This window comes from Eremomyces bilateralis (assembly GCF_010015585.1).
Source record: "Eremomyces bilateralis CBS 781.70 unplaced genomic scaffold P152scaffold_10, whole genome shotgun sequence".
In the NCBI taxonomy this organism is placed as follows: Eukaryota; Fungi; Ascomycota; class Dothideomycetes; order Eremomycetales; family Eremomycetaceae; genus Eremomyces; species Eremomyces bilateralis.
The window spans coordinates 639,435-665,350 of record NW_022985076.1 but is presented as its reverse complement, the minus strand read 5'-3'; the positions used below and the strand labels follow the sequence as shown (position 1 = coordinate 665,350).

The 25,916-nt window shown below is 50.9% G+C and overlaps 14 protein-coding genes across 14 annotated transcripts; 8 read left to right on the top strand and 6 right to left on the bottom strand.

Annotated features, from left to right (window-relative positions):
- The first annotated feature begins 149 nt into the window (after positions 1-149).
- On the top strand, positions 150-1,831 carry P152DRAFT_458757 (ribosomal protein L1). The gene is made up of 3 exons (XM_033679542.1): positions 150-661; positions 726-1,290; positions 1,341-1,831. Exons 1-3 carry the CDS (start codon positions 393-395, stop codon positions 1,473-1,475), a joined length of 969 nt encoding a protein of 322 aa, XP_033534015.1. The 5' UTR covers positions 150-392; the 3' UTR covers positions 1,476-1,831.
- A 367-nt stretch (positions 1,832-2,198) lies between these two features.
- Positions 2,199-3,093, top strand: P152DRAFT_458756 (uncharacterized protein). Its single transcript, XM_033679541.1, has 2 exons — positions 2,199-2,401; positions 2,563-3,093. The coding sequence occupies exons 1-2, from the start codon at positions 2,301-2,303 to the stop codon at positions 2,759-2,761; spliced, it is 300 nt and encodes a 99-aa protein (XP_033534014.1). The 5' UTR covers positions 2,199-2,300; the 3' UTR covers positions 2,762-3,093.
- On the bottom strand, positions 3,012-5,918 carry P152DRAFT_33798 (membrane copper amine oxidase). The gene is made up of 6 exons (XM_033675310.1): positions 5,469-5,918; positions 5,060-5,420; positions 4,508-5,003; positions 4,448-4,459; positions 4,042-4,394; positions 3,012-3,988 (listed from the first exon to the last, which is right to left on the bottom strand). The coding sequence occupies exons 1-6, from the start codon at positions 5,819-5,821 to the stop codon at positions 3,128-3,130; spliced, it is 2,436 nt and encodes an 811-aa protein (XP_033534013.1). The 5' UTR covers positions 5,822-5,918; the 3' UTR covers positions 3,012-3,127.
- A 1,195-nt stretch (positions 5,919-7,113) lies between these two features.
- On the top strand, positions 7,114-8,021 carry P152DRAFT_33695 (UPF0287-domain-containing protein). Its single transcript, XM_033675302.1, has 2 exons — positions 7,114-7,905; positions 7,957-8,021. The coding sequence occupies exon 1, from the start codon at positions 7,330-7,332 to the stop codon at positions 7,660-7,662; it is 333 nt and encodes a 110-aa protein (XP_033534012.1). The 5' UTR covers positions 7,114-7,329; the 3' UTR covers positions 7,663-7,905; positions 7,957-8,021.
- Position 8,022: 1 nt separating this feature from the next.
- P152DRAFT_33757 (uncharacterized protein) lies at positions 8,023-8,757 on the top strand. Its single transcript, XM_033675307.1, has 3 exons — positions 8,023-8,195; positions 8,245-8,390; positions 8,440-8,757. The coding sequence occupies exons 1-3, from the start codon at positions 8,114-8,116 to the stop codon at positions 8,578-8,580; spliced, it is 369 nt and encodes a 122-aa protein (XP_033534011.1). The 5' UTR covers positions 8,023-8,113; the 3' UTR covers positions 8,581-8,757.
- On the bottom strand, positions 8,688-9,977 carry P152DRAFT_33671 (uncharacterized protein). The gene has a single exon (XM_033675300.1). It carries the CDS (start codon positions 9,874-9,876, stop codon positions 8,794-8,796), a length of 1,083 nt encoding a protein of 360 aa, XP_033534010.1. The 5' UTR covers positions 9,877-9,977; the 3' UTR covers positions 8,688-8,793.
- A 101-nt stretch (positions 9,978-10,078) lies between these two features.
- P152DRAFT_397601 (uncharacterized protein) lies at positions 10,079-11,407 on the bottom strand (the record flags this gene model as incomplete). Its single annotated transcript, XM_033676415.1, has 3 exons — positions 10,079-10,692; positions 10,844-11,032; positions 11,089-11,407. 3 exons carry the CDS (start codon positions 11,405-11,407, stop codon positions 10,079-10,081), a joined length of 1,122 nt encoding a protein of 373 aa, XP_033534009.1.
- Positions 11,408-11,577: 170 nt separating this feature from the next.
- Positions 11,578-13,774, bottom strand: P152DRAFT_33719 (uncharacterized protein). The gene is made up of 3 exons (XM_033675303.1): positions 13,381-13,774; positions 12,410-13,333; positions 11,578-12,265 (listed from the first exon to the last, which is right to left on the bottom strand). The coding sequence occupies exons 1-3, from the start codon at positions 13,462-13,464 to the stop codon at positions 11,924-11,926; spliced, it is 1,350 nt and encodes a 449-aa protein (XP_033534008.1). The 5' UTR covers positions 13,465-13,774; the 3' UTR covers positions 11,578-11,923.
- Positions 13,775-13,955: 181 nt separating this feature from the next.
- P152DRAFT_482396 (SEP-domain-containing protein) lies at positions 13,956-15,675 on the top strand. Its single transcript, XM_033681886.1, has 2 exons — positions 13,956-14,500; positions 14,549-15,675. Exons 1-2 carry the CDS (start codon positions 14,247-14,249, stop codon positions 15,282-15,284), a joined length of 990 nt encoding a protein of 329 aa, XP_033534007.1. The 5' UTR covers positions 13,956-14,246; the 3' UTR covers positions 15,285-15,675.
- Positions 15,676-15,766: 91 nt separating this feature from the next.
- P152DRAFT_458750 (uncharacterized protein) lies at positions 15,767-16,614 on the top strand. The gene has a single exon (XM_033679540.1). The coding sequence runs from the start codon at positions 15,880-15,882 to the stop codon at positions 16,531-16,533; it is 654 nt and encodes a 217-aa protein (XP_033534006.1). The 5' UTR covers positions 15,767-15,879; the 3' UTR covers positions 16,534-16,614.
- A 370-nt stretch (positions 16,615-16,984) lies between these two features.
- On the top strand, positions 16,985-18,031 carry P152DRAFT_507658 (TOM13-domain-containing protein). The gene is made up of 2 exons (XM_033682546.1): positions 16,985-17,417; positions 17,555-18,031. The coding sequence occupies exons 1-2, from the start codon at positions 17,133-17,135 to the stop codon at positions 17,675-17,677; spliced, it is 408 nt and encodes a 135-aa protein (XP_033534005.1). The 5' UTR covers positions 16,985-17,132; the 3' UTR covers positions 17,678-18,031.
- P152DRAFT_458747 (uncharacterized protein) lies at positions 17,946-19,746 on the bottom strand. The gene is made up of 2 exons (XM_033679539.1): positions 19,250-19,746; positions 17,946-19,157 (listed from the first exon to the last, which is right to left on the bottom strand). Exons 1-2 carry the CDS (start codon positions 19,329-19,331, stop codon positions 18,127-18,129), a joined length of 1,113 nt encoding a protein of 370 aa, XP_033534004.1. The 5' UTR covers positions 19,332-19,746; the 3' UTR covers positions 17,946-18,126.
- Positions 19,747-20,134: 388 nt separating this feature from the next.
- On the bottom strand, positions 20,135-21,857 carry P152DRAFT_458744 (Ribokinase-like protein). The gene is made up of 4 exons (XM_033679538.1): positions 21,118-21,857; positions 20,982-21,023; positions 20,734-20,931; positions 20,135-20,686 (listed from the first exon to the last, which is right to left on the bottom strand). The coding sequence occupies exons 1-4, from the start codon at positions 21,589-21,591 to the stop codon at positions 20,369-20,371; spliced, it is 1,032 nt and encodes a 343-aa protein (XP_033534003.1). The 5' UTR covers positions 21,592-21,857; the 3' UTR covers positions 20,135-20,368.
- A 39-nt stretch (positions 21,858-21,896) lies between these two features.
- P152DRAFT_458743 (cleavage and polyadenylation specificity factor, 25 kDa subunit) lies at positions 21,897-23,269 on the top strand. Its single transcript, XM_033679537.1, has 2 exons — positions 21,897-22,634; positions 22,708-23,269. The coding sequence occupies exons 1-2, from the start codon at positions 22,094-22,096 to the stop codon at positions 22,962-22,964; spliced, it is 798 nt and encodes a 265-aa protein (XP_033534002.1). The 5' UTR covers positions 21,897-22,093; the 3' UTR covers positions 22,965-23,269.
- Positions 23,270-25,916: the final 2,647 nt, after the last annotated feature.

The following is a 25,916-nucleotide window of genomic DNA, read 5'->3' as shown; positions in this document are numbered from 1 at the left end:
CAATTTGAATCGCTATCCGCCAGTCTTGCATGAAGGTTGCCCCTGATGCAAGTGATGACCTGAGTGTATACCTGAGTTGAGCACACTCACAGAATCTACACTGGATGATGAATCAAAGAGCTTCTACCCATCTTCAAGTGCCCTTGAATGGGCTCTTAGTTTGATTTCGTGATGTGTGCATCTAATTCTAACAGCATGAAAATGATTCCAATTGCCTCTAGTTGGCTGTGCACGTGTGAGAATTGAACAGAGTGAGAACATTCAATTGTTGGCCCACATTTCGGACCCCTGTCACATTCTGACTTCAATTCATGTCTAACATTCTTTTCGACGTCTTCAATAGACAACCAGCTGTTGAGATGACAGCATCTTTTCTTAAGCCACCCGTCTCAATGGCGTTCGCAGCTCCTCTATACAGGCGCCAATGCCTGTCATGCCTCTTCCAACGATCGCATCTCCAAGTCGATCGATCCGCCTTCCAGCTACCGCTGGCGATGCAGACAAGATATGCCACGACCGGAACCAGTGCCAATGCCGCCAAATATCGAAAAAAGAACAAAGCTGCCGGGAAGGAAACGAAGAAGAAGAAGAAGGGTCCGCAAGAGTATCGCCAACCGAACCTGAAGCTTGCTGAGCAGTATACGCTGTGCGATGCGATGCGGTGCGTATATTTTCCATGAACCCGACATGGCATGAGAGCCTGGAAAACTGACCCTTCGTCATAGAATCATTCAAGCATTTGAAGTCGGCCGTCCTCCGAATGTCCCAAAATACGAGCTTCACATTCGCCTCCGGTCGCTCAAAGATGGCCCCGTCATCCGTAATCGCGTCCGACTCCCTTACCCTGTCCGTACCGACCTCCGCATATGTGTCATCTGCCCAGCCGATTCTCCACAAGGGATCGCCGCCCGTGAGGCCGGAGCCGCGCTTGTCGGCGAAGAAGAAGTTTTTGAGAAGGTCAAGGCGGGAAAGATTGACTTTGATCGATGCATCGCGCACGACGAATCCGTTGCAAAGCTGAACAAAGCTGGTGTCGCGAGGATCCTAGGACCTAGGCAGCTGATGCCAAGCGCGAAGACGAATACCATCGTAAAGGACGTTGCCGCGGCATTACGAGACATGGGCGGTGCGAGCGAGTATCGAGAAAGTCGGGCGGTGATACGGGTCGCCATTGGACAGCTGGGTTTCACACCGGACAAGCTGAAGTCGAATGTGGCAGCCCTGATCGGTCAGTTGAAGAAAGATATGGCCGCGATGAGCGAAAAGATCTCCAAGGACATTCATGAAGTGGTAAGGCGTTGTCCCATGTTCTAGTCCGGCGATTGCTAATCACCGTGCAGGTTCTGAGCTCCACAAACTCCCCTGGATTCAGCCTTAACGGACAATTCCGGAGCGAGAAGTCTCTGCCTATGGAGCAACTCGTGTTCCTAGAAAGCGATTGGCGAGCCGACACGCAGACTTCAATATCACAATAGTCTGAATGAGTGGCAGAAGGTTTTCCATGGCCTGCCATGAGCTTGTATGTAAAACCATTTGTTCGAGTATGCAATTTTCCTCCGCAATTCCTCATAGACGGGGTACTATGAATCATGTCTTTATTCGACCATCAGAACCGAAGGGTGTGATCTTCCCCTGAGGATTTTTCACATGCAACTCTGTAGAGGACATGCAGTTTTAGACGAAATGACTTTGGATATATTTGCCTATCTTTACTGTCCAAGCCCATTGCTGCATGAATGATGTTTTAGTTATTGAGTAATAGAGGTCTTCTATCTTTGCTCAAGGTTATGGAAGTACCGACAATAGACTCTTAGATAATTTCCGTTATGGCATAATACTGGTCTTCAATTAAGATGACCCAGAATCGAAACTGGTCTTCTCCTGCAACATTCTCCTCCCTGGTCTCGTGGAATTGGTTGAGGCTCGGCTTTCGAGGGAACGGGCAACCTGCGAAGAAAACCAAGCTCTACATTTTAAGGCGGCAAACCCTTTGAGGTTTATTTTACTTCCCTCGGGTGGACAACCGTAGTGAATTCCTCCAGTAGAGTTAAGGTAGACATGAGAATAGGACAGTCAGGGGTGTCACGTGGGCAAGCCCGACGTTTCCCACTTATTTCTCAGTTGCATCACGATGAATTGTCTACAGCTTCATCAAAAAGTTGAGAGTAACATAACTGTAGTCAATACACAAACAGTCGTGAACTATACAACAACTTCAGCAATTCAATTCTTCCTGACGAGCTTACGGCCACTATTTCCCCAATATCTTAGCCAGAACCCTCACACCAACCTCCCCGATCATGTCATTCCTCTTCGGCGGCGGGCGACCGCAACCCAGCTCGGCGGAGAAGATCGCCCAAGCAGAAATGGAATTCGAGATGGTTATGGACGCCTTTAGCAGGTAATAATACTTCTTCCTATTCCACTTGTTCCGCAGCCCTCCTTGGCTTCTAGTCAATCCAAGTCGAATCTGCAACGCCCACAACTCTCGGACACGCGCAGCAAGATCATCCCCAATCGCCATTGCCTTTCTCCATCGTTACTGACACTCATCGCTCCTAGACTCAATTCATCCTGCACCCGAAAATGCCTACCAACGGACTACCGCGAGGGCGAACTGAACAAAGCCGAGTCTGTCTGTCTTGACCGCTGCGCCGCGAAGTTTGTCGAAGTCAGCTTGAAGGTCTCCGAGAAGTTCCAACAGGACGCAGCGAATGCAAGGGGCGGCCAGGCTGGTAGTGGAGGGATGTTTGGCATGTAATTTGGCATGACACCTGGCTTTGCGGATGCCGACGGTCGCCTGTAAAAGGTCGGGCTTTTCTGCGCGATCATTTGGGATTGAAGCTGCGTGGTACGCGGCGGATATGGATCAAGAGTGCGACTCATGAGGACCATTCTTGTGCTTGACTCGGCTTATTATGTATAGAATTGGAGCGGGACTATGTAACAATAGATGGATGGCGCGAATCGCCTTGTTGGCTGGATACCCTTCTCAAGTCTTCCAACTCTATATTCCCTTGCACCATTCGCCATTCTCTATTTACACATTGCAACGTACTGCCTGCTGCATCTAACACCAATCCTATGAGCTCCGGACTCAAGCGCCGGCTTGTGACCACAGCATTGTCTAAATGGAACCCGTCTCAAAGTACGGGTTGTTGGGGTCGAAAGGAAACTTCCTGATGACCACGTCGCCGATGTAGGTGGTCAGATCTGGCTGCAAGGTGGCCATATCAACCAAGCACTGCGGTTCTTGTCCTCCGAATGTCACAACGTCACTCGGCTCCCCTTCACCATATTGGACACGGACCATGTTGACTGACTCCCTGCCAGCGTCGCCCATCAAATAGTTCAGTGGAGAGAACTGAACCGAACTATGCGCATTCGTCATCACCGTGTTCGGCAGATCGCCAGTGTGCGGGACGTGGTGCATTCCCAGATTGAACCACACCACCAGATCCTCCTGTTCCAGGCTCTCGCCATCAAAGAAGTCATCAAAGTCAACCGGAGGATTGGCGACGTCTTGTGAGTTGTACGCGTGAGCAGCGCGCGGCTCGGTATCCTTGCGACGGGTGACAGCAAAGTCATACTTCGCCCAATTGGCTGCATTTTGAAGATTGCTGCTGTTCTCGACGGTAAGATGCGCCGTTCCTTCGGAGGGCGAGATGCGCCAACCTCGGGACTCGCCATATTTGTTCGGCTTGTCAAGATTGACGATTTGGTACTGAGTCTGCGAGTTGTGGTCCCAGAAGAGCTTGCTTTCGTCCTCGGAGACAACTCGCGTTTTGTTCAGCTTCATGGTGTTGCGGCTCTTCCCCATTGACCACGGATAAGTTTCTGTGGTGGGAACGAGAGCAGTCTTAGTCAACGTGTTGGATGTGCCGAGGACATCGAAATCGGCCTTGAAGTTGAGGACGTGATCGTGCATGGATCCTGAAAGTGAGTCGTGGATCTGATAACCATAATCATCGTTGTTCGCGAAGAAAGCCTGCATGAGTTAACCTTGATTCCGTTGCAATCCGCCCAACCACATCTGCTTACCGACTGGATATAACCCGATGCTCGAACTTCCACCTTCATGCTCCCATCCATGTAGAATTCGTATGAAAACATGTAGTCGTAGTTACCAATGGTGCAAATGTTCCTTACGGTGAAGTATATGTTCTTATTGACCGTGACATAGCTGCCAGTGCTATGCCTAGACATGGCATGCTGCGCTTCTTTCTCAAACAAGCAAATGCTATTCTTGTGCGTGTGCGTCGTCTCGCCCGTGTAGAATTGGGTGTCCAAGTAGGTTGCATGGGAAGGGCAGTCGTAGCCAGCAACCAACTCGAAGCTATATGGGCCAAATCCGTAAAAACTATCAAGGTACGCAGTACCGGATTGCGTCGGGTCTGTCAAATAGTTCAATTAGCGCAATCTTCGGTAGGTGTGGTATGGTATATACCTTGGCCGGCATCTGTCTTGGGTTAGCACTTGATAACACTGGGATATATTCCCAACTCACAATGTGCAAGCGCTTCTTGCAAGCCGAGCTCGTAGAGCACTCGTTCACCCTTGTATTTGATGTCATGCAGCTGCATGGCCAAATCTCGGTTGAAAGAAATGTAGAACTCGAAGTCCATCCATTTGACGTACTTCTGCGGAACGTCAACGGCATACCGGGATCCAGACGGAGCAACGGAAACTGGAGGTGCGATAACATCCTGCTCTGGACTAGATCCCAGGTGGTCTGTCCAGGCCCAGTCGCCATCAACATTCGGGTTGTGCTTGACGAAATCCGGACTTGCGTATGCTGCTTTGAAATCTTCAGTAGTTTTGTAATAGATCCCATTGTAATACCATCCAAGTAGCTCCCACTGAGAAGCATCCCTGCCAGTGACATTGGAGCCGAAATAGAGGCCGGTTGGAAGCAGTGTCCCAGAGTCGAAGTCACCAGTTGGGGTGTTCCAAAATTGGTCCCATCGAATGATTCCATCATCTTGCCACAACGGATCGATGCCCTGCCAAGCGGTTAGCTGGCCGAATCGAAGGGTATTTCGGTTCACGAGATACTCACCCAAACAGACAGAGTGTCATTGTCCTCTCCCACAGCGACGCCTCCAAACCAGTCAAGAGTAATATCCTGGATCTCTGCTGCAATCACGTACAACCAGTCGGCGTAGAGAGCTTCATCAGCATCGGCATCCAAATTTCGGACTTTGCCCTCAGTCTTGCGAGTGTATGGATACTCCAGAGCGGCGATCGTAGTCGTTCCATTCGAAATGGGCAACGGCCCGACGGTCAAGTCCTGGTAATAGGGTTCTTCGGTTGATCGACAATTGAGCATAACATGAGCATAGCGTACAGGAGGGGTACCGTTGCCGTCCAAATAGCTGAGGGCGGCTGTCTTGTTGGGTTGCAAAAGTTCCACGAGAGTACTAGATCTGTTAGTATGTGCGTCGTGAGCATATCAACCTCGGGCTCACATGGTATTGTCCCAGCTGCCCGCTTCATCGGAAGTGGTTAAGTTGAGGGTTTTCTGATCGAAGAGGAAGGCGACGACAGAGGCGGCCTCCACATCAGACAGACCAGCAAAGATATTTTCCTTGGGGGCAGTAATTGTCTGCACAACGGGCGCTACACAAGACTCTGCGTTGACCGGCTTCGTCTCGTTCCTCGGCTTTCCGCCACGACTGTAAAGCCAGTTCTTTGCATAGCCGTGCGGAACCTTCTCCAGTTTTGGCAATGAGTTCGGCATAGAAACGACTGTTCCAACCGCGAAAAGGAGAACCACTAGCGCGGCAAGCCAATTAGCCCCAAAGACTTTGAATAAGGCCATGGTTCAGGTAACGTTTCGGCCAAAAGAACTTAGATGTAAAAGCCAACGACGACTACTGGGAAGGACTCTCAGATTCGAGGGCGCATTCCGTACCTGGTTGGAGCTTGGCTTCGTGCTGGGAAGCTCAACTCTTATAAATTCGGAACTGAAGGGGCCAATACATGCTTGTCAGAGATATTTGATTCTCTTATCAACTACGGAGCGAGATCCCACGCACGGTAGCATATAGAAGTATCAACTAATGACGTTAGCGGCATCCTTGGGAGAGTTCCGTGTAAGCCCCGAGGAGCTTCGAGCTGGTTGCGTAGGCGCGTAGCATTCTGAGGGGGGAGCAGGATCGGAACTCCGCTTTCAGTATAGATCATGATTTAGGATGATATAGATCGTTGCCGACATCCTTCAGTTTTCTAGCAGCGGTAGGAAGTGGGGACTGGGGAGATACCAAGGACCCGGAAAATATATCCCTCAAATATAGATAAGGGCGGTGTTGGCACGCCTTATCGACTAGAACGTACTCCGTAAAGTCATATTGATACGATTTAGACACCAACCGGCATAGACTAAGACTTGAAAGAATTCGGCAGTGGACTTCATTTGATAGCGTTCATAAAATCTTCAAAGTGAAACTTATTTCCCGACTCGAAACATTATAGAATAAAGGAAACGGTGAATACTTGGCTTCATATGTACGGTAATAGCTTTGAGGTGTTTGAGGTAATGGTTTCGAGGTCAGAGATAAGCATTTTGAGAGGTTTCCTTGACAGCACTGATAAGTGATAATCGAAATTCGAAACCCTGCTTCAGGCCTGAGATATCGGAAGAAACATTCTGTAGCTAGGGTTTTAGTCTTTTTGGAAAGTTCGGTTCGAACTGTTCGGAGATTCAACATGCAGATCGGATGCTTACTGCATTATAAGTGGCTGGCCGAAGACTGATGTGGGGAAAAGTTGGAGGACAGGAGGATTGGAGGAAGCTTGTATAGATGACGCCTGGAAACTAGTGAGCAGTGACAGCACAGCAGCACGGACATGGCACAGGCATTGATTCGTAATTAGTAACATTAATTCTATCTGTAAGTTCGGGAGAAAGAATGATAATACAGGTGAGCCGTGAGATTTTGGCTGGATGATCCAAAAATTGAGAATCGAATCACATGTGTGTATCCAGGTCATGTGACTCTCAATCATCTGATCATGTGACTAATGCTAACCATAAGATCACGTGAACTGTCCCTTGAAGCCATCACGGTTTTCCGTCGGCTTCAAAGCGAGTCTTAGGTGAATATTGCGTAAATTCCCTCAACCTAGCCACTTTCATAGTATGCAGTCCATCTTATAGCGATCAATCTCCCGAGGAGAACCGCATTGGTAGGACCTCCCTGGAGCCGACAGGTCTGGTCAGTTCTGCCTCGCCCACCCATTTCAGATCTGATATAGGAGAGCAGTTCGCATCCGCCACGGAACAGGGCTAACCAATTCATCGATTCTTTGAACCTCATATTGGCCACAATGCATCCTCTATTGCACACGAAAGACAACCAAGGTGGGTTTTTGAAGCACTTCCTTACACCATTCATCTTTACCGATGCGGTGTTCCAGAGGCCTGAGACGACAGTCTGCTTATGCTCATCAGGTTGCGAAGAGGTCATGACGGCCCTCGATGAATGCCATGCCCGAGGCTTTCTCTGGAAAACGGTTGGGGGTTGCACGAAAGCCAAGCATGCAGTCAACATGTGTCTCCGTAAAGAACGACTGAAGCGGACGCAGGAGAATCGGGACAAAGCAAAGGTCAAGAATGCCAAGATACGGGAAATCTGGGCTGATATCGATGCCAACTCATAACGAAGCTGGTTGATCAAGGCGTCGAGGTTGGGTGTTGTGTACGATTATATCACAGTGTTATATATCTCCTTTCATCACTACATGCCCTGTAGGATCCCTTCGAGATTTCCTTTCCAATGCGATGCACTTCACGACCCAGGAATAATCCGCAACAGTTTGAATGGTTGACACAGCAAAGGGATTGCATGAATGAATCAACATTTTAATAATATTATGTACGGCCTTACGACGGTCAGAGACTCAGTATGTATTTTAGTACCCTGCTGCACCCTGACAGGTTACTAATTACTAAAGGCATCGAAATATCGCCCCACTTGAAATTTCTGTGCAATCAGAGCAGCCCTTGGCCAACCTCAAACTTCACTTTTCAACCATCACTCCAAAATCCAAATACTACATTACCTATACCCTACCTCCAACACTCGCTTCACATCCAGCGACCCGATTCAAAATGGCGGATACACAGGCCACTCAAACAACCATAACGGAGCAATCCGACTCCAACCCAATGACCTTAGGAAAGCGAGTGAATGGTACAGTCCCAATCCTGTCCGCCCGCAGCACGTCGGACTAATTCATCAGGCAAAAATTGGCACGAACCGAAAACCGCATTTCGCCCTACCGCTGGCTTGACATCATTCGCCAAACGCATGGCGAAACAAAAGGCCCTCGACTCCGTCAAAGCAAAGGAACGAGAAATGAAGGAGGAGAAAGCAGCATCGCGACAAGTAGGTCTACCCCACTCTTGAACACCAGTTCATCGGCTGACCTTCGTAGAAATGGATCCAAGGTATCAAGGACCGCCGCGAGGCAAAGGCAGAGAAGGAAAGATACGCAAAAATGGCCGAGACCATGCATCAGAAACGGGTGGAGCGTCTGAGGAGAAGGGAAAAGCGAAACAAAATGCTGAAGTCATGAGAACGATGCCTTTATTACCCCGGACGGCTGTACTCACGTCCATTTGGACTCGGTGGAGAAGCCATTTTCTACTGTGCCATGCTATTCGCCGTCGATCCATCTGTGGATGGTAATGATTCCATTAATGGTACGTGAAGCCAGCTCTTACGAGCTCCATCACGCTAACAACATATCGAGATAATTGAAGCGTATATCTACCCAGCGCTTTGGTATCTACACGATCGAGGTTACGCTAGCCAAAAACCGCCTGATCCCCGACTTCTGATGTATCGCCGGCCGCTTGCGACGATTTTGCGCCGGCAACGATTTGCTTGGCGAATATGGGGATGCGGTCCGTGATAGGGGACTGATTTGCAGCTGTGTCTGTGGGATGGGGAGGGTGCTGGACTGCGACATCTTTACCAACTTGCGGTTGTCACTGAAGCCGAGGGATGTGCTGCTATAGATGCTGTCTGCATCGTTGAATGGCGGCCTTGCCCATCCGCTTTCCGTCTCGATGCCGACACGCTCAAACTTGAAGGATTCGAAGAAGGACACGATGTCATCAATCATCCCATCCTCTGACAGTCTCCTTCCCCACGGCTCCCCGGGAAGTTCTATGCCATCGTCGAGGTAGTCGAGGTTGGACATGGAATATAAGGATTTCATTCCAAGCGTTGGCAATCTGATTGGTCCTGGGATATACACTGATCGTCGCCATGTCCCTTCGGGAGTTATTACTGCTATTACAGACCCCCTCCGGGTGCGCATGGCGCTGAATTTACTGCCTTCAAAGTTGATGATTTTGCCTTCGGGCAATGCGCTCAAGGTCGTCGAGAGGGACGCGGGGTCGGTTTTGATCGGTACTAGTAGTAGGTTAGGTGTCGCTCCCTGTTGCGACTGACTCTTGGCATTTTCATGCTTCTCTTGCCGTAGTGGTGAGGGAACCTTAAGGTCGTACAGCTCAACCGGAGTAGTTTGGATGGACGCCGGTGTTGATGGTAAAGGCCGGTCCTTAAAATATGCTGTCTCTTTCTTGAGGATTTCGACGGATTTTATGACCGCTTGCTGCCCCCGCCGCCGTCTATGAAGACCCATCTTGTCTACCGCGACCGTAGGTTTCTGGTCTGGTCCATCTGGGCTCCTGATTCTTGGACTTTGGGTTTGATCCATGACTTTTAGTCTGTTCTTCCGCCTTGTGTGATTTGGATAGAAGCGCGATGTCAAAAAGATCAAAGACCCAATCCGTAGTGATGCATTGTCAAATACCTCATAACAAAGACTGCTTGCCACACCCAAAGGAACAAAGCCGTACATTCCATCTAGAGCATGGGTACTATGTTGATGAAAATTTAATGCAACCGCCTATTATTTCGCTAGAAATGCCCGTAAAACAATTGATGCCATCATCCATGGACTATTAACGCCATTCCATCATACAGACCCAGGACACAGGCGATTCCCCTGTAAAGTATCAATCTACAAACAGATTTACATTCGATCCGATTTGGTGTGACCATCACTTGGCTCTAGGTCCCGACACACCGGCCCCAATGACCGAGGGCAGTTCTTCCGATCCCATGGAGTAAAGGAGCCCAACTCCGGATGACACCACAAAGATCAGGAAAATGGTGAAACCCGCGATAAGCCAGAAAGCCACACTGATATCCTCTTTCTGGCATGCGGAGCCGCCAAAGTAGGTGGTTTTCTTGGATCCGTCCTCGTTGGTCCGGACAACGGGTTTGGTGCACGCGCAGGCGTAGCAGGATTTTGGTTCGTCGTCTTGCGTTTTGAATTTGAGAAGGCACTCGCCATGTCCCGTGCAGTTTCGCGTAGTGGATTCGCAGGCCGAAAGGGAGGAGAAACATACCGGGATGATGCCCGATGGTCCTGCTTCGAAGGGTCCCACAGCTGGTGACTCTGCTTTCGGGATCGGGGGTCGTGAAGTAGGTATCGACTCCGACATTGGTGCTTCTGCATTCAGGAGATCGCGTTTGGGTAGCTGGTATGAGCCGTACGAACTCCTTGACCCGGTGGAGGAGGAATATGGTAAGGCAGCAACCGTGATCGAGATGGATTCGTCCCGAGCAAAGCCCAGAATGCCATCGAGTTCCTCTGTCACCCTGGCAAGAGCTTTCTGATAAGCAGTGGATTTCAAGCCTTCTTTCGTGGCGATATCCTATGCATGTCTCGTCAGCAATATCTCATGGCTATCAAGGTCCAACGCTTACCGAAAGCCCCGAAAGGTGGAGAACAATCTTTCCGTTGTGGTTCTCGAAAAGACTCCACTCGTCGACTTCAAGAAAATGCTTGATGCCGTTGAAAGCATAGCCTCCAATTCTGTGTCTCTCTGAATGCTCGGTTCCCAGATATGCCGCCTGCGTCGTGATATCCTTCAATAGTTGCTGCGTCCTAGCGTCATCGGGAACGTCGCCGATCTCAAATCGAGTATATCGGCCATCGGTGACAAGTTCTGTATATCGAGTCGGTCAGCGTCCCAACTCTATAAAGCTGATAGTGCTATCTTACGCTCTGGTTCCTCCAATCCCTCAATCACCACTAGAGCCTTGGGCTGTTTTGACACGGGTGTTGCCTGGAAAAGCGGTGCCGAAGCTCCAAATCGATTCAACACATCCAGCACCTGCGCATCATCCTCCGGGATAGAATGGAACTGCCCGAGTCCTAGCCGCTGAGCCAGTATTAACCGTGCTGTCTCGGCGCTGACTGAAGGGAGGTCGGGGTCCTGTGCAGGTGTTCGATCGGGATCCCAGAGAAACACTCGACCGGACGAGGCGACGACGCCCGAGGCCAGGTACGCGCCTAACCAGAGGGGAGTAAATAGCTGCATTGGATTAGAGCGCGGCAGCTGTACGGCTCTTCGAAGAGAGTTCGTTGCTCTGGTATGGCATCGATGAGATGGCAGATATTAGACTATGACCGCATGTGCAGCTTGACGGTTTGATGCTCATGTCGGAGTGAAGTCAGGCCATAAGGCCATAAGGCCTCAATTGTTCCGACCTGCCACGAATCACGTGCACTTGCCCCTGCCCCTGAGCTTACATGCAGAATAAATATCTTGATGTATGAGTACATCAACGATGTGTGGTTCCAGATTTTCTGCTGCCAGATCTTCTAAGTATATATAATGTACAGGTACACACTACGGCACACACTACAGTACAGAGTACGGTACACAGTACTGGAGGAGCGATTCTAATGTACAATGTATTCCAGAACATGCATCATGTTTGGACACGACCCCGTGTCGTTCCCAAGATTTTCGCAAGACCCAAATCAAAAGTGACCGCTAAGGCTCGTGAAATAGAGGTGAAGGCTATTGATCTTCGCCGATAGATCTTGTAGTCTATTTCCTCGAGTTACGCCTCTGCGGTGCCTGATACGATTTCATGCCAATGCTTCTATTCGCGGGGCTCGGTGCGTTCCAGTCCTTCATGCGCAATTGCGGGATTCTGGGGGCGGGAGCGGCGGCGGCAACCGGAAATTGTCCCAGTCCGAGTCGTGCACGTACTGCGCGAACGTTCATCAGGTATGAAATGGTGCCTGAAACCACCGACGTGACGAGAAAGGCGCATTGCACCAAAGCAGGCAAGAATATGCTGACGACGAAACTAAGCCCAGGAAGGACCACAGGCAAATACTTTTGGATTTGCGCAGCTTTCTCCTCTCGAGCAGGTCGCATTGTGTACTGGATGGAATCGGCATTAGTGAATTTTCAGCACCGCATATGCCCCCGTCGCTGGTAGAGGGACAGGGGGACAGAGGGACAGAGGGACAGAGGGACAGAGGGACAGAGGGACAGAGGGACAGAGGGACAGAGGGATCAACATACCTTCATGGTCAAGAAAATCGTTGCGCCGAAAGTAGCAGGTAGAACATAGAGAGGATCGGGGACAGTCAGATCAGTGAACCAGGCAAGGCCTCCTGTTTCAAGACCTGGAACAGGAAGGGTCGCCATCGCTTTGAGCAGATAGAAGGATCCGAATCCTAGGTACATTTGGCCAAAAATCATGGTCATCATTGTACCAAACGATTTCAGCATCGTCCCTCGAAGCTCTTGCACGACTGGATCTTGTAAAAGGGTGTGATCCTGGGTTTTACGGAATTGTTCGAGCTTGGCCTTTGCCGCCTCCATTTCAGGCGCTCGACGTTCGGACGTCGCCGCTATATCGCTCATCTTCATTTGAGACCGAAGGAAGAGAAGCCGCACCAGTAAAGCGGTCACCGCGACCGAACCCAACCAAGGCAGCCCGGTGTATACGGCAACATGCTCCAACATCCACTCTGCCCAATGCGTTGGACTAATTAAGGAATACTCCAGTCCAAGGGATTCAAGATATCCGATTCGTATCTGCTCGGAGATCTGTGGGAGGGAGTCGGAAAAATCGGGAAGTCCAAGATCTAGTGGCTGCCCGGCAATGTTGTCGGTGAGCGGAGCGGGTTCGGAAGGAACTGTCTGTGTCGGGGGTGGAATTCCACCTGTTGGAGCGCCGGGTGGTGTGTTCTGGGGGTAGGCGGCCGCAGCAGGGACGTTGGTGGAGTCCGCAAAGTTGGGTAACTCGTTACCTGGCTTTTTGGACGGAGCCGAGCCGCCAAAAGAAAACGCCCGTAAGTCGCTGGGACCGCGCCATTGGAGTTTAGTTGGTTGAAGAAGGGTCGGTCGAGAAAGGTTGGATGAAGGAAGCCATTGCTGTGTTCGGGCTGCTCCGCCGCTCTGCCTAGCTATATGAATCTGCCGATGCGCAGAGTAGGTAGTCTGGGAAGGTTAGCTTCGTGATTGCGCTCGAGGATGATGCTGCTCACCTTAGCACATGGTCTGGATAGGGTTGTTCGTGCTGTGAAAGAGGCCGCAGCCGTGATGGGCCGTCGGACCAGTACGGGCATCATGGTGGATCATACAATAAAGGACCGTTCGCGGTTGAATCGTCCAGACGTCTGGTCGACCTCCGAGGGTTAAGGGAAGTATCAATGTCCTTGCGACCAATCCGATTGAGCGCAAGAAAACCGTGAAAAGGACGGAGAAAGGTAAAAGATGCAGCTGTATACAAATAATGGACTAGAATCTCCGGGTGGCAGCGGTGCCAAATGCAGATACCTGATATCTCAGCTGTCGTCGTGGTTCAAGTTCAAACTTCAAAGAAATTCGCGATTAAATCTCCGATTGGAATACTGCGATGAAGTCGGACCAGATCAGACCCCTGTCAGTCTGGCAATTGAGTTGGAACAATGCCTGGTGGCCTGGACAGGGAAAGATATAAGGCATCAAGTCACATGAATAGATATGTATTTTGTCGCCTTGTCGCCTTATCGCCTCATTTGTGTGTCTGTGTCAGTGTGGTGGGGCACGTCACATCACCGCATGCGCTGCAGCCTGAGCACACCGTTGCTGAATGTGAACAGTGGAGGATGACAATCCACAACGCAAACTGATGGCGAGCTCTCTGATAATTACAACAACATAATCCTAACATGGAACACCTTCCACACCTCTCACCTTGTTGAACTGTACCTTTCTGGCCATCCCAAGCTCCTACTTCCATCAATCAACGTAGTTGCTGTCAGCCTGCAACCATTCTGCCCGAGCTCGAAAACGAGACCTACACGCGAACCACATCGTCCTTCCTCCCTGGCTAAGCTTGTTCAACCTTCATAACTAGAAGCTTTGGAAAATGGCACCGCCAACTGACCCGAACCGACGGCGCACTCCCGGTCGTCCAGTGACCCTGGGTGACCTTCAGAACTCCGGGTCGAGTGCCCCCCAAGCTCACTCTCATGATGACGGCGATGACTCTGATGACCAAGACTTCTTTGCTGGTGGGGAGAAATCAGGTCTCGCTGTCCAGAACCCGAACAGTGGACCTAGCTCGCAACCAGGGTCGGGTCCCAACCGCTTCATCAACAGCATAATCGATCGCGCAAGACAGTATGTGTGACCAACCGATTCCGATCCTCAGTACTGATGATAGTGTAGGAATGTTCCTCGGCCGGGTGGAGAGGATGAGGTGCCGACGCAGAGCCGTTTCTCAGGACCGGGACAGACATTAGGGGGCGACGATGCACCCAGCGTCATCATTCCTGGCGCGGGCAGCTCGTCCTCCACTCCGCCACCTCGGGTCTTACGACGAATGCATCTGTGGCGCGACGGGTTCAGCATCGACGATGGAGCTCTATACCGGTACGATGATCCGAACAACGCGGAGATCTTGGAGATGATCAACTCGGGTCGCGCGCCGATGAGCATCCTGGACGTGCAGCAAGGGCAGGAGGTCAACTTGGAAGTCCACCCGCACCGGGAGGAAGATTATAAGCCGCCCACAAAGAAGTGGAAGCCTTTCGTAGGAGCGGGGAACCGACTGGGCAGTCCAGTGCCCGGCGCAGAAACCTCCTCCACATCAACACCGACGCAGTCCGCCGAGGCCAGCGCTAGTTCTGCCAACCCACCCGCCATCACCGTCGATGATTCCGTACCCGCAATCACCCTCCAGATTCGACTTGGTGACGGCACTTCGCTGCGGTCTCAATTCAACACCACGCATACAATCGGGGACGTCTACAATTTCGTGGATGCCGCCGCAAGGGCGAACACGGAGCGGCCATATGTGCTGATGACCACTTTCCCAAGTACGGAGCTGAAGGACAAGGCGGCGGTACTTGGCGACATGGCCGAATTCAAGAGGGGAGGGGTGGTCGTGCAGAGATGGACTTGACCAGGTCCTAGTTCTTATGATTCTAGCCTCGCTCTTCAGCTACGCACGTCACTAGGTGGGAAGATGCATTTGGAAGAAAGGGGTGACGAAGTCACAGTGGCAATAAAAATGTACCCTGATGGAGTGATGAGGAATGAGGATGAAATAGCCCTAAGTTGGCATCCTTAGAGAGTGAAATGAAAGGGAACATCCAAGTATGAAAGTATTCCCCTCCTTAAATGGTAAGACCAAATGCTCTTGGTCTGTAACAAGTGCACGCAATCATCTGGGATGGGTAGTTCTAACATTCAGCACCAAGGCAAGCTGATCCATGATTTCCAGTCAGTGGGATATTTGTTCTGGCTTGAAACATCATTCATATTCTGAGACCTCACTTCACTCCTTCGACTCCACTCAAGGAAGCGACTAAACACATTGTGCCTGCTTACAATCATTGGTTGCTTTCCAACAGTGAAGCAAGGCTAAACGACGACCAGACAAGACCCTCTCGTGCCTCGAACCATCCTCTCCATCTGTTTGAACTCTCAAGCTAACAATCCGGTACTCACTGTTGATCCAATCTGACTCCAAGTGACTAACAACAGGTTAAGGCAGAATGTCACCTCCAGAGTTCTACCCCCCTCATCCTGCCCGAGCAACACGTAATTGGACTCCTCGCGATGAATTCGAGCTGAAGCTCAAGAAAGACCAGAAAATATTCATCTTAACAGAGGAAGGCCCGTGGTGGTACACTGCCCGGACCGCTGACGGTAAGGAAGGCTACGTGTCGCCTCACATCGTCTCTCTCGATAAGAACCATCGAGGATCCGAAATCCAAGGCTCCAGTGAACCACCAAGGTACACCAAAGGCTCCATGTTCGAGAAATGGGTGGGCAAAGCCGAGAAAGCTTTCAACGCACCCATGAGCTCGCTCGACGAGTTTCCGACGCTCCCGAAGGAGATCATTCAGAAACATTCGCAGAAGGGGTGTCAGATCGTTGCTTGTCGCGTGCTCAAATACGGCCTGGCAGAACGGCCGGGAACCGAGGCGGTGGAAGGGGTGGCTATCCGGGCCTGCCAGCACGATATCATCGCGCTCCTGAACAGCGGGGGAGATGATGCTTGGGGATGGGGCGTCGAGAATCATAAGAAGTTTCATCCGGATTGGTTTGGGAGGCGCTGCAAGGAGTCGTTCAAGGAGAAGGGGTCGGAGATGGCCTCGGAGTTATTTGTGCTCATGGGTCAGGTCTGTGATGATCGATTCGGATGAGCGCGCGAAGTGGATGACGGAAAAGACGTGGCAATGCAAAGGGGGTGATGCGGCTTAAAGCAATAGGACTCTATGGAAACAGAGGAGAGTAACATGATGAAGATATTCAATTCCAGTTGCAAATCGTCCAACCCCAATCTCTTAATATAGCTGCCATGTCGTGAGAGGATCTAATGTCAATCCGTCAAGTCGCGGTTCTATACAGGGCCAGATGCAATAGCCAGATAATATGGCATATTGGCATACCTCCATATCACAATGTATGGTTACGATGGTTCTCTCCTAAGGTTTTTCTACACTTGCTTGTTGGGATGACTGGATGGACTGGGCGGAGAGGGCAGAAGCGGAGGAGGTTGAGCTGGCAAGGAGCCTCCGAACGGACGTCAGGTGCTGCCTGAATGCCTTATATTAATGCCTGGGGATGCTGAACTTCCACCTCCCCGACATCATCGAATGCTCTCGGGCTCCCTTGAACTCTTGTTCGCCCGTTCTAAGCTTCCCATTATATCCATTCTTCATATCCCCACTTGAACGTAACCTTACGTCTCTGCTTCGGCTTCTCCCTCCAACTCTACCTCCCTTTCCCTCCGATCCGCACCATGGCCAACCTCGCCGATTCCGCTGTGACCATTCCATCTGACAGCGAGATATACGATGCAAATCACCCCAACGACCCGTCCTTCGACCCATCTCCACACTCCGAATCCCCCTCCCACCGCAACGATGACACGCCCATGATCCTCTACCATCCCCCGACTATGTGGGGCTTGATACGCGGTGCCACGATCAACTTATTCTTACCCTTCGTAAATGGATTGATGCTGGGATTCGGAGAATTGTTTGCTCATGAGATTGCTTTCCGGTTGGGTTGGAGTCGGACAAAGGTTAGATTCCCCGGCTTAATATTCTCTGGTTCCCTTTGGAGAGCGATTCACTCTTGTTCGGAGTCGGCCGCTCGGGTTGACTAGCTACGCGCTGAGCCACACCATGGTACAACATCAGCTAACAACGCCGCCCCCAGGTATTCCCCTCCCGTCGAAGCGATACACGAAGAGCTGGTCCGGGTGTTGAGGTGCGTGAGAGCCCTGACGAGCGGAGGAGAAGAAGTGGGCGAGAGATGGACATGTACACAAGTTTAGAATAAACCAGCTGAATCCGGGGGATGCATCAAGAGACTAGGAGTTGAGCGATCTTCTCATGCCGCTCGATAGGCTCAGAGACGACGGCAAGGGACTCACGTATAGACGCAAGTATCATTGGGATTCTACACATGTACGATGCGAAAGTCAGCCACCGATTTGGATCTGACCGATCTGTAAACATTGAAGACGCTCGGGGGTCTCTGAATGAAATTATCCCATGGCTTAGGGGATGGCGATCTAGGACGGCACACGGTCTGTTCAATCCGTGGTGCTTCAACGAACTTGATTCGATAAAAGTAGTCCAGCTAACCAGTCTTTAATGAAGAACCCCTATGACCAAATGTGACGCCGGTACTGATATTACCTTCCTACAATACCTCCCAGCCTGATATATTCCAAACAACGCCGTTTAAACACCCTGCAAACAGGCCCCAAGCATACATTGGATTCGTCACTGATCCTGGAATATCGTCACCTCTTCGCCTTTGGCAATTTTGGTCGGCTCGGCGCCTCCCTCCTCATTGACTACCGGAGCGGTACCCTCAAATTCCTCCACCTTTGACGCCACACAAGGTTGCTCAGATTGGTTGTCCTCGACAACGACGTGCACCAGCTCTGCCTTTTCATCATAGAAATCCGACGGCTTCAGATCACCCAACGGATTTCGATCCTCGTCCATAGCCGTTGCAGCGAGCTTCTCCCTCCACTTCCGATTCGCCGTTTTGGCTACCGCGATCGCATCTCCTTGGAGATCTGCAGATGCATCGACAGCGACATCACCCCTCGCGTTCCGGTTCCCGACCGCAGCGACAAAGTCAGGTGGCGGGATGTTCTCCTTGCCACGCTCGCGCTCCTCTAGCTCTTCGCGCTTGCGGCGCGTGGCCGCATCGTCGTCGGAGCTGATATCAAGGACGGCCGCGGAGTGTTCCATGAGGTTGGACGCTTCCTCTTCGGGAGTGTCCACATGGATGTCAAAAAACCATGACGTTGGCATCGGGACTTCCTTAGGCTCCGATGGGGGAGGCGGCTTGGAAAGCGTGCCGGAAAGCGCGGCATCAATGGAGAAGGGAAGGGTGGCGGCGGGGGCATGTAAGCGGGAACGGGGGGGATCGACGCGTCGGATGGAGGGTGATGAGACGCGGCGGTTAGATAGGTGAGCGATGCGTTTGTGTTTAGGCGAAGCACGTGAAGTGCTGATTGGAGTCGAAGTGGAAGAAGGAATTGACAACGAAAGCGACTTGGAGCTTGGAAGGGTGGACGCCTTAGCCGCGGACGTCAGGGTGAATTTGGAGACGGGCGTCTTCACGGCGCGGCCGTGGATGTTCTTGGTCCGTTTACTCGGAGAATCGAAAACCGTAGGATCAATGTTCTCTGTGTCCGGCTCATCAAAATCGAGCGGTGCCAGCCGCTTTTTGGCGGGAGAAGCGAATGTGGCCATGGTCGGCTTCGCTGGAGCAGATTGGCAAAGCGACTCGGTGAGGGCTAATGGACGTGTAAGTAAGGATGGATACTCGGGACGAATATTCTCTGTAGACACGGGGTGGTGGGATCGGAGTCTTGAGCGTCCCACATACCATTCTGACGGTTCTTGATACTGGTCAATTGCTGCAGGCGAGGAGTGCCTAGCTCAGCGAACGGTTGTCGAATGGTAGCCATTGCTTCCGAAGCCGAGTTATGAAAGATAATTGACAATCAAGATCAATCTTTGGAGGCCTTTTCCACCGCGTTAACGAGGTGTCGTCGGGCGTATTGAATTTGTTGACAGTCCAGCAAGCCTTGGCTATCGGAATCACGCGTAAACACAATAGCGAGTAGAGATGAGGTGAAAATGGTTAGCGAAGGACTTGATGCTCATAAGAATGGGTTGCAAAGAGCTGTCAACTGGCGATGCTGCTCTAATAGTAGTTCTGGAGAATCATAAGAATGTAGAATGCACGAAGATTGAAATGCATATCCCGTACTCAAGATGAGGGGAAGGGAGGGAAATGATATGATATGGCGGATAGACGCGACACGCTAAACACGCATCGGGGTTAAGGGGGTTCCATGCTCCAGCTGCGACGCGTTGAAGAGTTGCATCGTGTCGATACTTTACGCCAGGCTGTGCCTCAACTCCCTTAAGCGATGCAGCCATAGCAACACAGCCATCGTCAGAGTCCCCGAGGGATTGGCTGTCACGCAACCCTCACTATCCTGTGCCCTCCTCTCCCATGCTGTACTTTGCTACACCAATGCAAGCCGTTGCAAGGTTGCGCGACTTGCACACGACCGTGTTCGCATGCAGCTTCTTATTTCTACTCGCTGCCCGGCAACTTTCTGCTCCATCATTCATATCCCGCTGCAGATATCCAGCCGATCGTGAGGCTCGTGTCGGCGCTTCGTGGCATCGACATTCTGCCTTGACCGTCGTGAGACGAAATGGCATCGCCGGTGCTGGTGAAGTGCGTCATGAAGCTCACTGACCATGTCTCGTCGCGTCCTACTTTTCATACGTGTCTATCCATTCATCTCGTCTCATATCTACTCTACTAATTAATGACCAAGATTTAGCAATTGGATCTGCGCCTGCATATGCAAAATGTTCCATTCCCGCATTTCTCATCCACATTTCTCATCCACATTTCTCTCGTTCCTTGAGAATGCCTGCCCGTTCTTTATCATCGAATGGTGCGTGTCACGGAATTGAACCCGTCTCAAGATTTCTGCAAGAGCCTCAGGATCGGTTCGTAGGCTGCCTGAACCTCCTTTCCTTGAGGAATCGATGAGATGGCTCCACTGCGTTCCACCGTCTTGCCGGCGGCGACATGGGCGAACCGTACCGCATCTTTAATTGTTGTCATGTTGATGCTCTGCGCCTGTCCTGCCTCCTTCCTGTTTGCAGCTCCCAGTGCTATGACTACAGCAAAGGCTCCCACCCATGTATCTCCGGCCGCTGTCGTATCCACCACCTTTTCGACGGCCCCAGCTCCGCTCTCAAAAGTCTCCCCATTGGATGACCACGTCTTGGAGCCCTATATCATGTCAGACCTAGTGAAGATACGATTGCTGCTCTACCTACCTTAGACCCCAGTGTTAATGCGATATACTTCACCCCTCTTGCCATGAACCACTCGGCTCCGTTCTGGGTTTTGTCTTCGCCGAGTTCTGCCGGGTCCGGCCCGCAGATGGCCATCTCATGTTCATTGAACACGAGGATGTCGACGTTACTAAGAATGCTGTCCGACAGCCTCGCGGCAGGGGCTGGATTCAGAATCGTCTGCGTATCACTTAGCGGTTGCACAACCTAACCGACGTTGGAACTCATACAATGGCTCCGTTCTGCTTAGCGGCTTTGAGGTTCTTCTCAACCTGATATTCGTCAGATACCACGTAGGAAAATCATGTGTCGAGCATGGCACAGTTCCATCCGGAACCGCCATTGCGTCGCATTGTCTGAGCCTACCACTTCAATGTCGACCTCGAGCTGAAACAAAACGATGGTCTCATCGCCTTTCAATAGGGATCGATCGTGCGGTAGTCTTCCATTTGCACCCCGGACGACGAGAATCGAATTTTCGCCGGAATCGTCCACTGTGATACTTGCCGTCCCCGTTGTCGAGTCTTTGACTCGTAACACGCCGGACGCATCTATTTGATCTTCTTCCAGTTGATCGAGCATCATGGTTCCAAACTGATCCTGCCCAACCGCCCCTATCATTCGAACTTCGGCCGCCGGCGGTTCGAACCCATCTCCCACCTGTTTGCCAGGCGTGCCGGAGAGTCGCGCAGCAGCGACAGCTTGGTTCGCGCCTTTGCCCCCGCAGCCGGTCGAGAAGGCGTGCGCCGTTATGGTCTCCCCCGGATTGGGGAAACGAGGGGTCCTCGTAACTAGGTCGGCATTGAGGGAGCCCACAATAGTGATTACGGGCGAAGACATGTTGATTATGGCTGACTTTGATGGTTTAAGGTGAATAAAGAAAGCGAGAGAATACAACTCTCTAGCGATTCTGTGGAACAAAGAGCTTCACCGACACCAAGTAATTGAAGGACCTGAAGTGTTTTCCTCAAAGCATCACTGATTCACAGGAATTCCAAATATACCAGTAGATCATGAGACACAATAATTTCTCTTGCTTGGAGGTCGTTCCACTTAGTCAACCTTAGCGTTACTACTGTAACCTGCCTTTTTCAAAGTGCATGTTCTGGACTCAGAACGCTAAATTTAAATCGCTGAGCTGCAGAATCAACAGTTCCATCAAATATCCGGTCACGTGGCACATCCCCGGCAACAAGGTGTTGACGATGTCTCGATATCACTCCCAGACTGTAACGTGTAGCCATCTGCCTGGCAAGTTTATCCGCCATGATTTTACTATAATCTTTGGAAAGACCTTCACTATATCCATCAATCAACCTATTGCGAGCCTCTTCAGCTAAACATGTCGACCGTCACAGAAACAGCTGTCCAAAGCTCCCAGCCCCCCATCCTCCCCAAATCCTTCAATGCGAATCAACCGACTACCATTAGGCTGTACCCTCTCAGCAACTACACTTTCGGCACGAAGGAGAACCAACCAGAAGAGGACCCCTCGGTCGTTGCTAGGCTCACTCGACTAGAAGAGCACTACAAGCACCATGGCATGCGACGAACCTGTGAAGGGATTCTGGTGTGCCACGAGCACAACCATCCGCATATCCTGATGTTGCAGATTGCCAACGCATTCTTCAAACTGCCTGGCGACTATCTTCGGCCCGAAGATGACGAGGTCGAAGGGTTCAAGGCCCGCTTGAATGAGCGATTGGCTCCGGTCGGAAGTCAATTCTCCGGCGAGGGTGTGAACGATGAATGGCAGATTGGCGATACGCTGGCGCAGTGGTATCGACCGAACTTCGAGACGTTCATGTACCCATTCATCCCGGCGCATGTTACGCGGCCAAAGGAGTGCAAGAAGCTGTACTTCATCCAACTCCCTCGGAGCAGTAAGTTATCTGCATGCTGATACGGCATATGTATACCGAACATTAGAAAATTATTTGGCTAACCTTTCTGCAGAGGTCCTCAGCGTTCCGAAGAACATGAAGCTCCTTGCCGTTCCTCTATTCGAACTGTACGACAATACCGCGAGGTACGGTCCGCAACTGTCTGCAATCCCCCATCTGCTATCGCGATACAATTTCGAGTTCGTGGATGAAGCTGGAAATCCCACGTCCGTGACGCCTGGGGGTGGACCGTATCAAGGCGAGGCTCCCCAGACCAAGGTGCTAGCGGGCGACATAGCTGTCGAGGACGGGACAAATGGAACTTCGTGATTTCAAAGGCAAAGGGTAATAGATGGTGTTGCACATGGCGTTTACTGGGCACCGGCGAAACAATAGTAAGTCGAGCGAGCAGGATCATGCCGCCTCCACATCGGGTACTTCCTGGCGTCTCCTCTTTCATTCTCCCACACCTTTCCCGCAAACTGGATAGTCCCGCTGGGTGACACTGGGAGAAAACCGTCGTTGGGATAGCAGATAAAAGTCACTTTTCAGATAGGGAAAGATATGAAATCGGGCTTAGACATCACGCATTGATTCCTGTACGTTGCCAATTCAATTTGATGCCAAGATCCCTCTCCATGTCTGTCTGAACTGTTCTGAACTGCTCCGAACTGCTCGTCATGACGCTCTACAAGAGATAATTACAACTCTTGCTACAATAATCTCGTCCACAGTGCAGTTCATCGTGTCGGTAGTGGTGTGGAGGCTCCAGTCATCGCGTCGAAACCTCTACCACTTGGACTTGTGGAAGTACAGTCCATCAAGGCCCACTCCTGGGACGATCTTCCGCAATTGACGAGCATGAAACGCCACTCATTCATTCCTAGCGAGACAGGAGGAGGCTAGCATGAAACAAGGTAATGATTTTGCGGTTTTGAAACACTGGGTATGTGGTTCAGGGCAACTCTCATCCGACGACTCTGACTTCGCGAGGCTCAACAAGCCACCATTCGGTATGTCTCTCCACCGGACAATTATTTGTTCACGATATGAGTCCAGTATCATAGTTATACTTGTTGGTATTCTGAGCTGCGACACAAGTGAGCACTGATAGTGAGACATCTGCTGGGGAAGACCTCACAACACAGATCTCGCTGACACTGGTGTCGAGACAGATATTCTTTATGTCTCTCTCTTCTCCCGAGACGCTCCAGGGTCAATGAATCAGGGCCCTTGAAAGACCGCGAGGTTTCGTCCAAACCATATCCAAAGTTGATAATTGTCTATCATTCTTTGACTTCCTTTAAGAACAGTGAATCAGATTATGGAACACTGATCAGCCTCCTTGACTCTCGTTCTGACACCATTGACAAAGAGCTGGATAATATCTTCATGATCCCCAATCCCTCGCGATATCTCTGCCATTTTTGTGATCAGGATACTTTTCATTTTCATTACCTTCGGTCCAACCCTCGCTTAGTGACGACACGCACCGCTGGCAAGGCTGCCTTTCCCGTCATAACGGCCACTCGTAATCGACCCCATTTCCAGCCTTGTCACCTACGGGGGCCCATGTTATCATAAAAGACACGAATCGTGTTGAGAAGGGAGAAAAGATCTGTTGTGGACTTTGCCCCTGTCAAGAACCATGGGAACGCAGCATTAAGCACCAAATGTGGCCGTTGGCATAATATACGATGTATGGAAAGCGATACTACTAGCGGTGAGCTTAGTTTGACTTCGACACATGAATCTTGAAACCGATAGAGGGCTTCGACTTAGGTGGACCGGAAATGGTTCTCACAAGGGTCGTTGCATCACAATGTCACTTTACAAGTCGCATTCAGGAGAGCTTCATCGGTGCCTGGGAGCACCAAGCTCAACCGTGGTTCGCAACGCTATAATGCACCCAGGCCGAAACGAGAATCAGAAGAGATTGAGGCATCTAAACGCGAGAGGCCCATGGCTGGCAACTGTCGAACCTTGCTATACCTACCCTTCTCCTAGATCCATAGGAGGGCGTCCCTTTTGGGGATATAGCGTAGTTGGGTAGATTTGACAGCAACACCCTCATAGGCCCATAGTCACCTCGCGTGGGACTGAATTACTCTGGTACTTCTCGCTTCGCATGGCGCGGCCGAATTCCGACCTGTCCCCGGGAGCGCCTCACAAAACTGGGAATCCCGCGAGGTGCCCCTTGCGAAAGACTATGTCTCCAATGTATCATTCGCAGGAGTGAGTTGCAACGCTGGATTCGAATATACTGGCATGCCTTGGTCACCTAGTAGGGTTCGAAGCCTCACCACTGGTGCAGGTGAACGTCCGATATGGAACTTTGAGGGACCAGATGAGAGAGGACGGCCCTGTTGGTTATCTTGATCAGCTACTTTAACCGTTCACCGACGATGGAGTCGTTCTGATGGGTCATCATCGTCAAGAAGAAGTTGAATCTAGACATGTGGCCATGTTGGAAACACTGATGGAAGCTAGCCCGACGGCGAATTCAACGGTTGGCCCGGAAAAGAGCCTTGCCACAGGAAGAAAGGTGTTGGTTCCTTTCCCTGTAAAAATAGTTTTACTGAAATCACTGAAACTTATTTCCTAGAATCTATGAGAACTGTCAGCCCTTTTCAAAACCACCACACAGGTGGGACTTTTGGGGGTGACAGTTCTCAAAAGTATCACCTGGGTGGCGGTTTTCAAAAGGGGCGGCAGCTCTCAAAAGTTCCACCTAGGTGGTGGTTTTGAAAAGGGGCGGCAGCTTTTCAAAAGTCCCATACGTATGACAGTTTTGAAAAGGGGGGGCAGGTTCTTAAAAATCCCATACGTATGGTGGTCTGGAAAAAGGGTGGCGGTTCTCAAAAGTCCCACCTGGGTGGTTTTGAAAAGGGGTGACTATTGTAGGTGGCAGTTCTCAAAAGTCCTACCTAGGTAGCGGTTTTCAAAAGCCCCACTTGTGGAGGCAGTGTCGAAAGGTCGGACGGCAAAAACGAAGCCAAGGAAGAATCGAACTTGTCTTACAGGAAAGTAGGTAGCTATCCTCCTTTAGTTAGTACCATGGTCTAGAAGTCATAGGTACTCCCTTCACAAGTTATGGGCGTGGCCGTCTGCGGTCTTCTCACCTGTGACACACCATGGCATCACTGCAATAAAGAGCCTACGCCTTTCTTAGACTAACCCTATGCCTAAGTGTGTTTCTTGAATTCGCTTCGAGTTCGTTGAATGATGAATCCCCCTGAACGCTGAATACGGCCCACAGGATCTACAGAGGCCAGAGAGTCC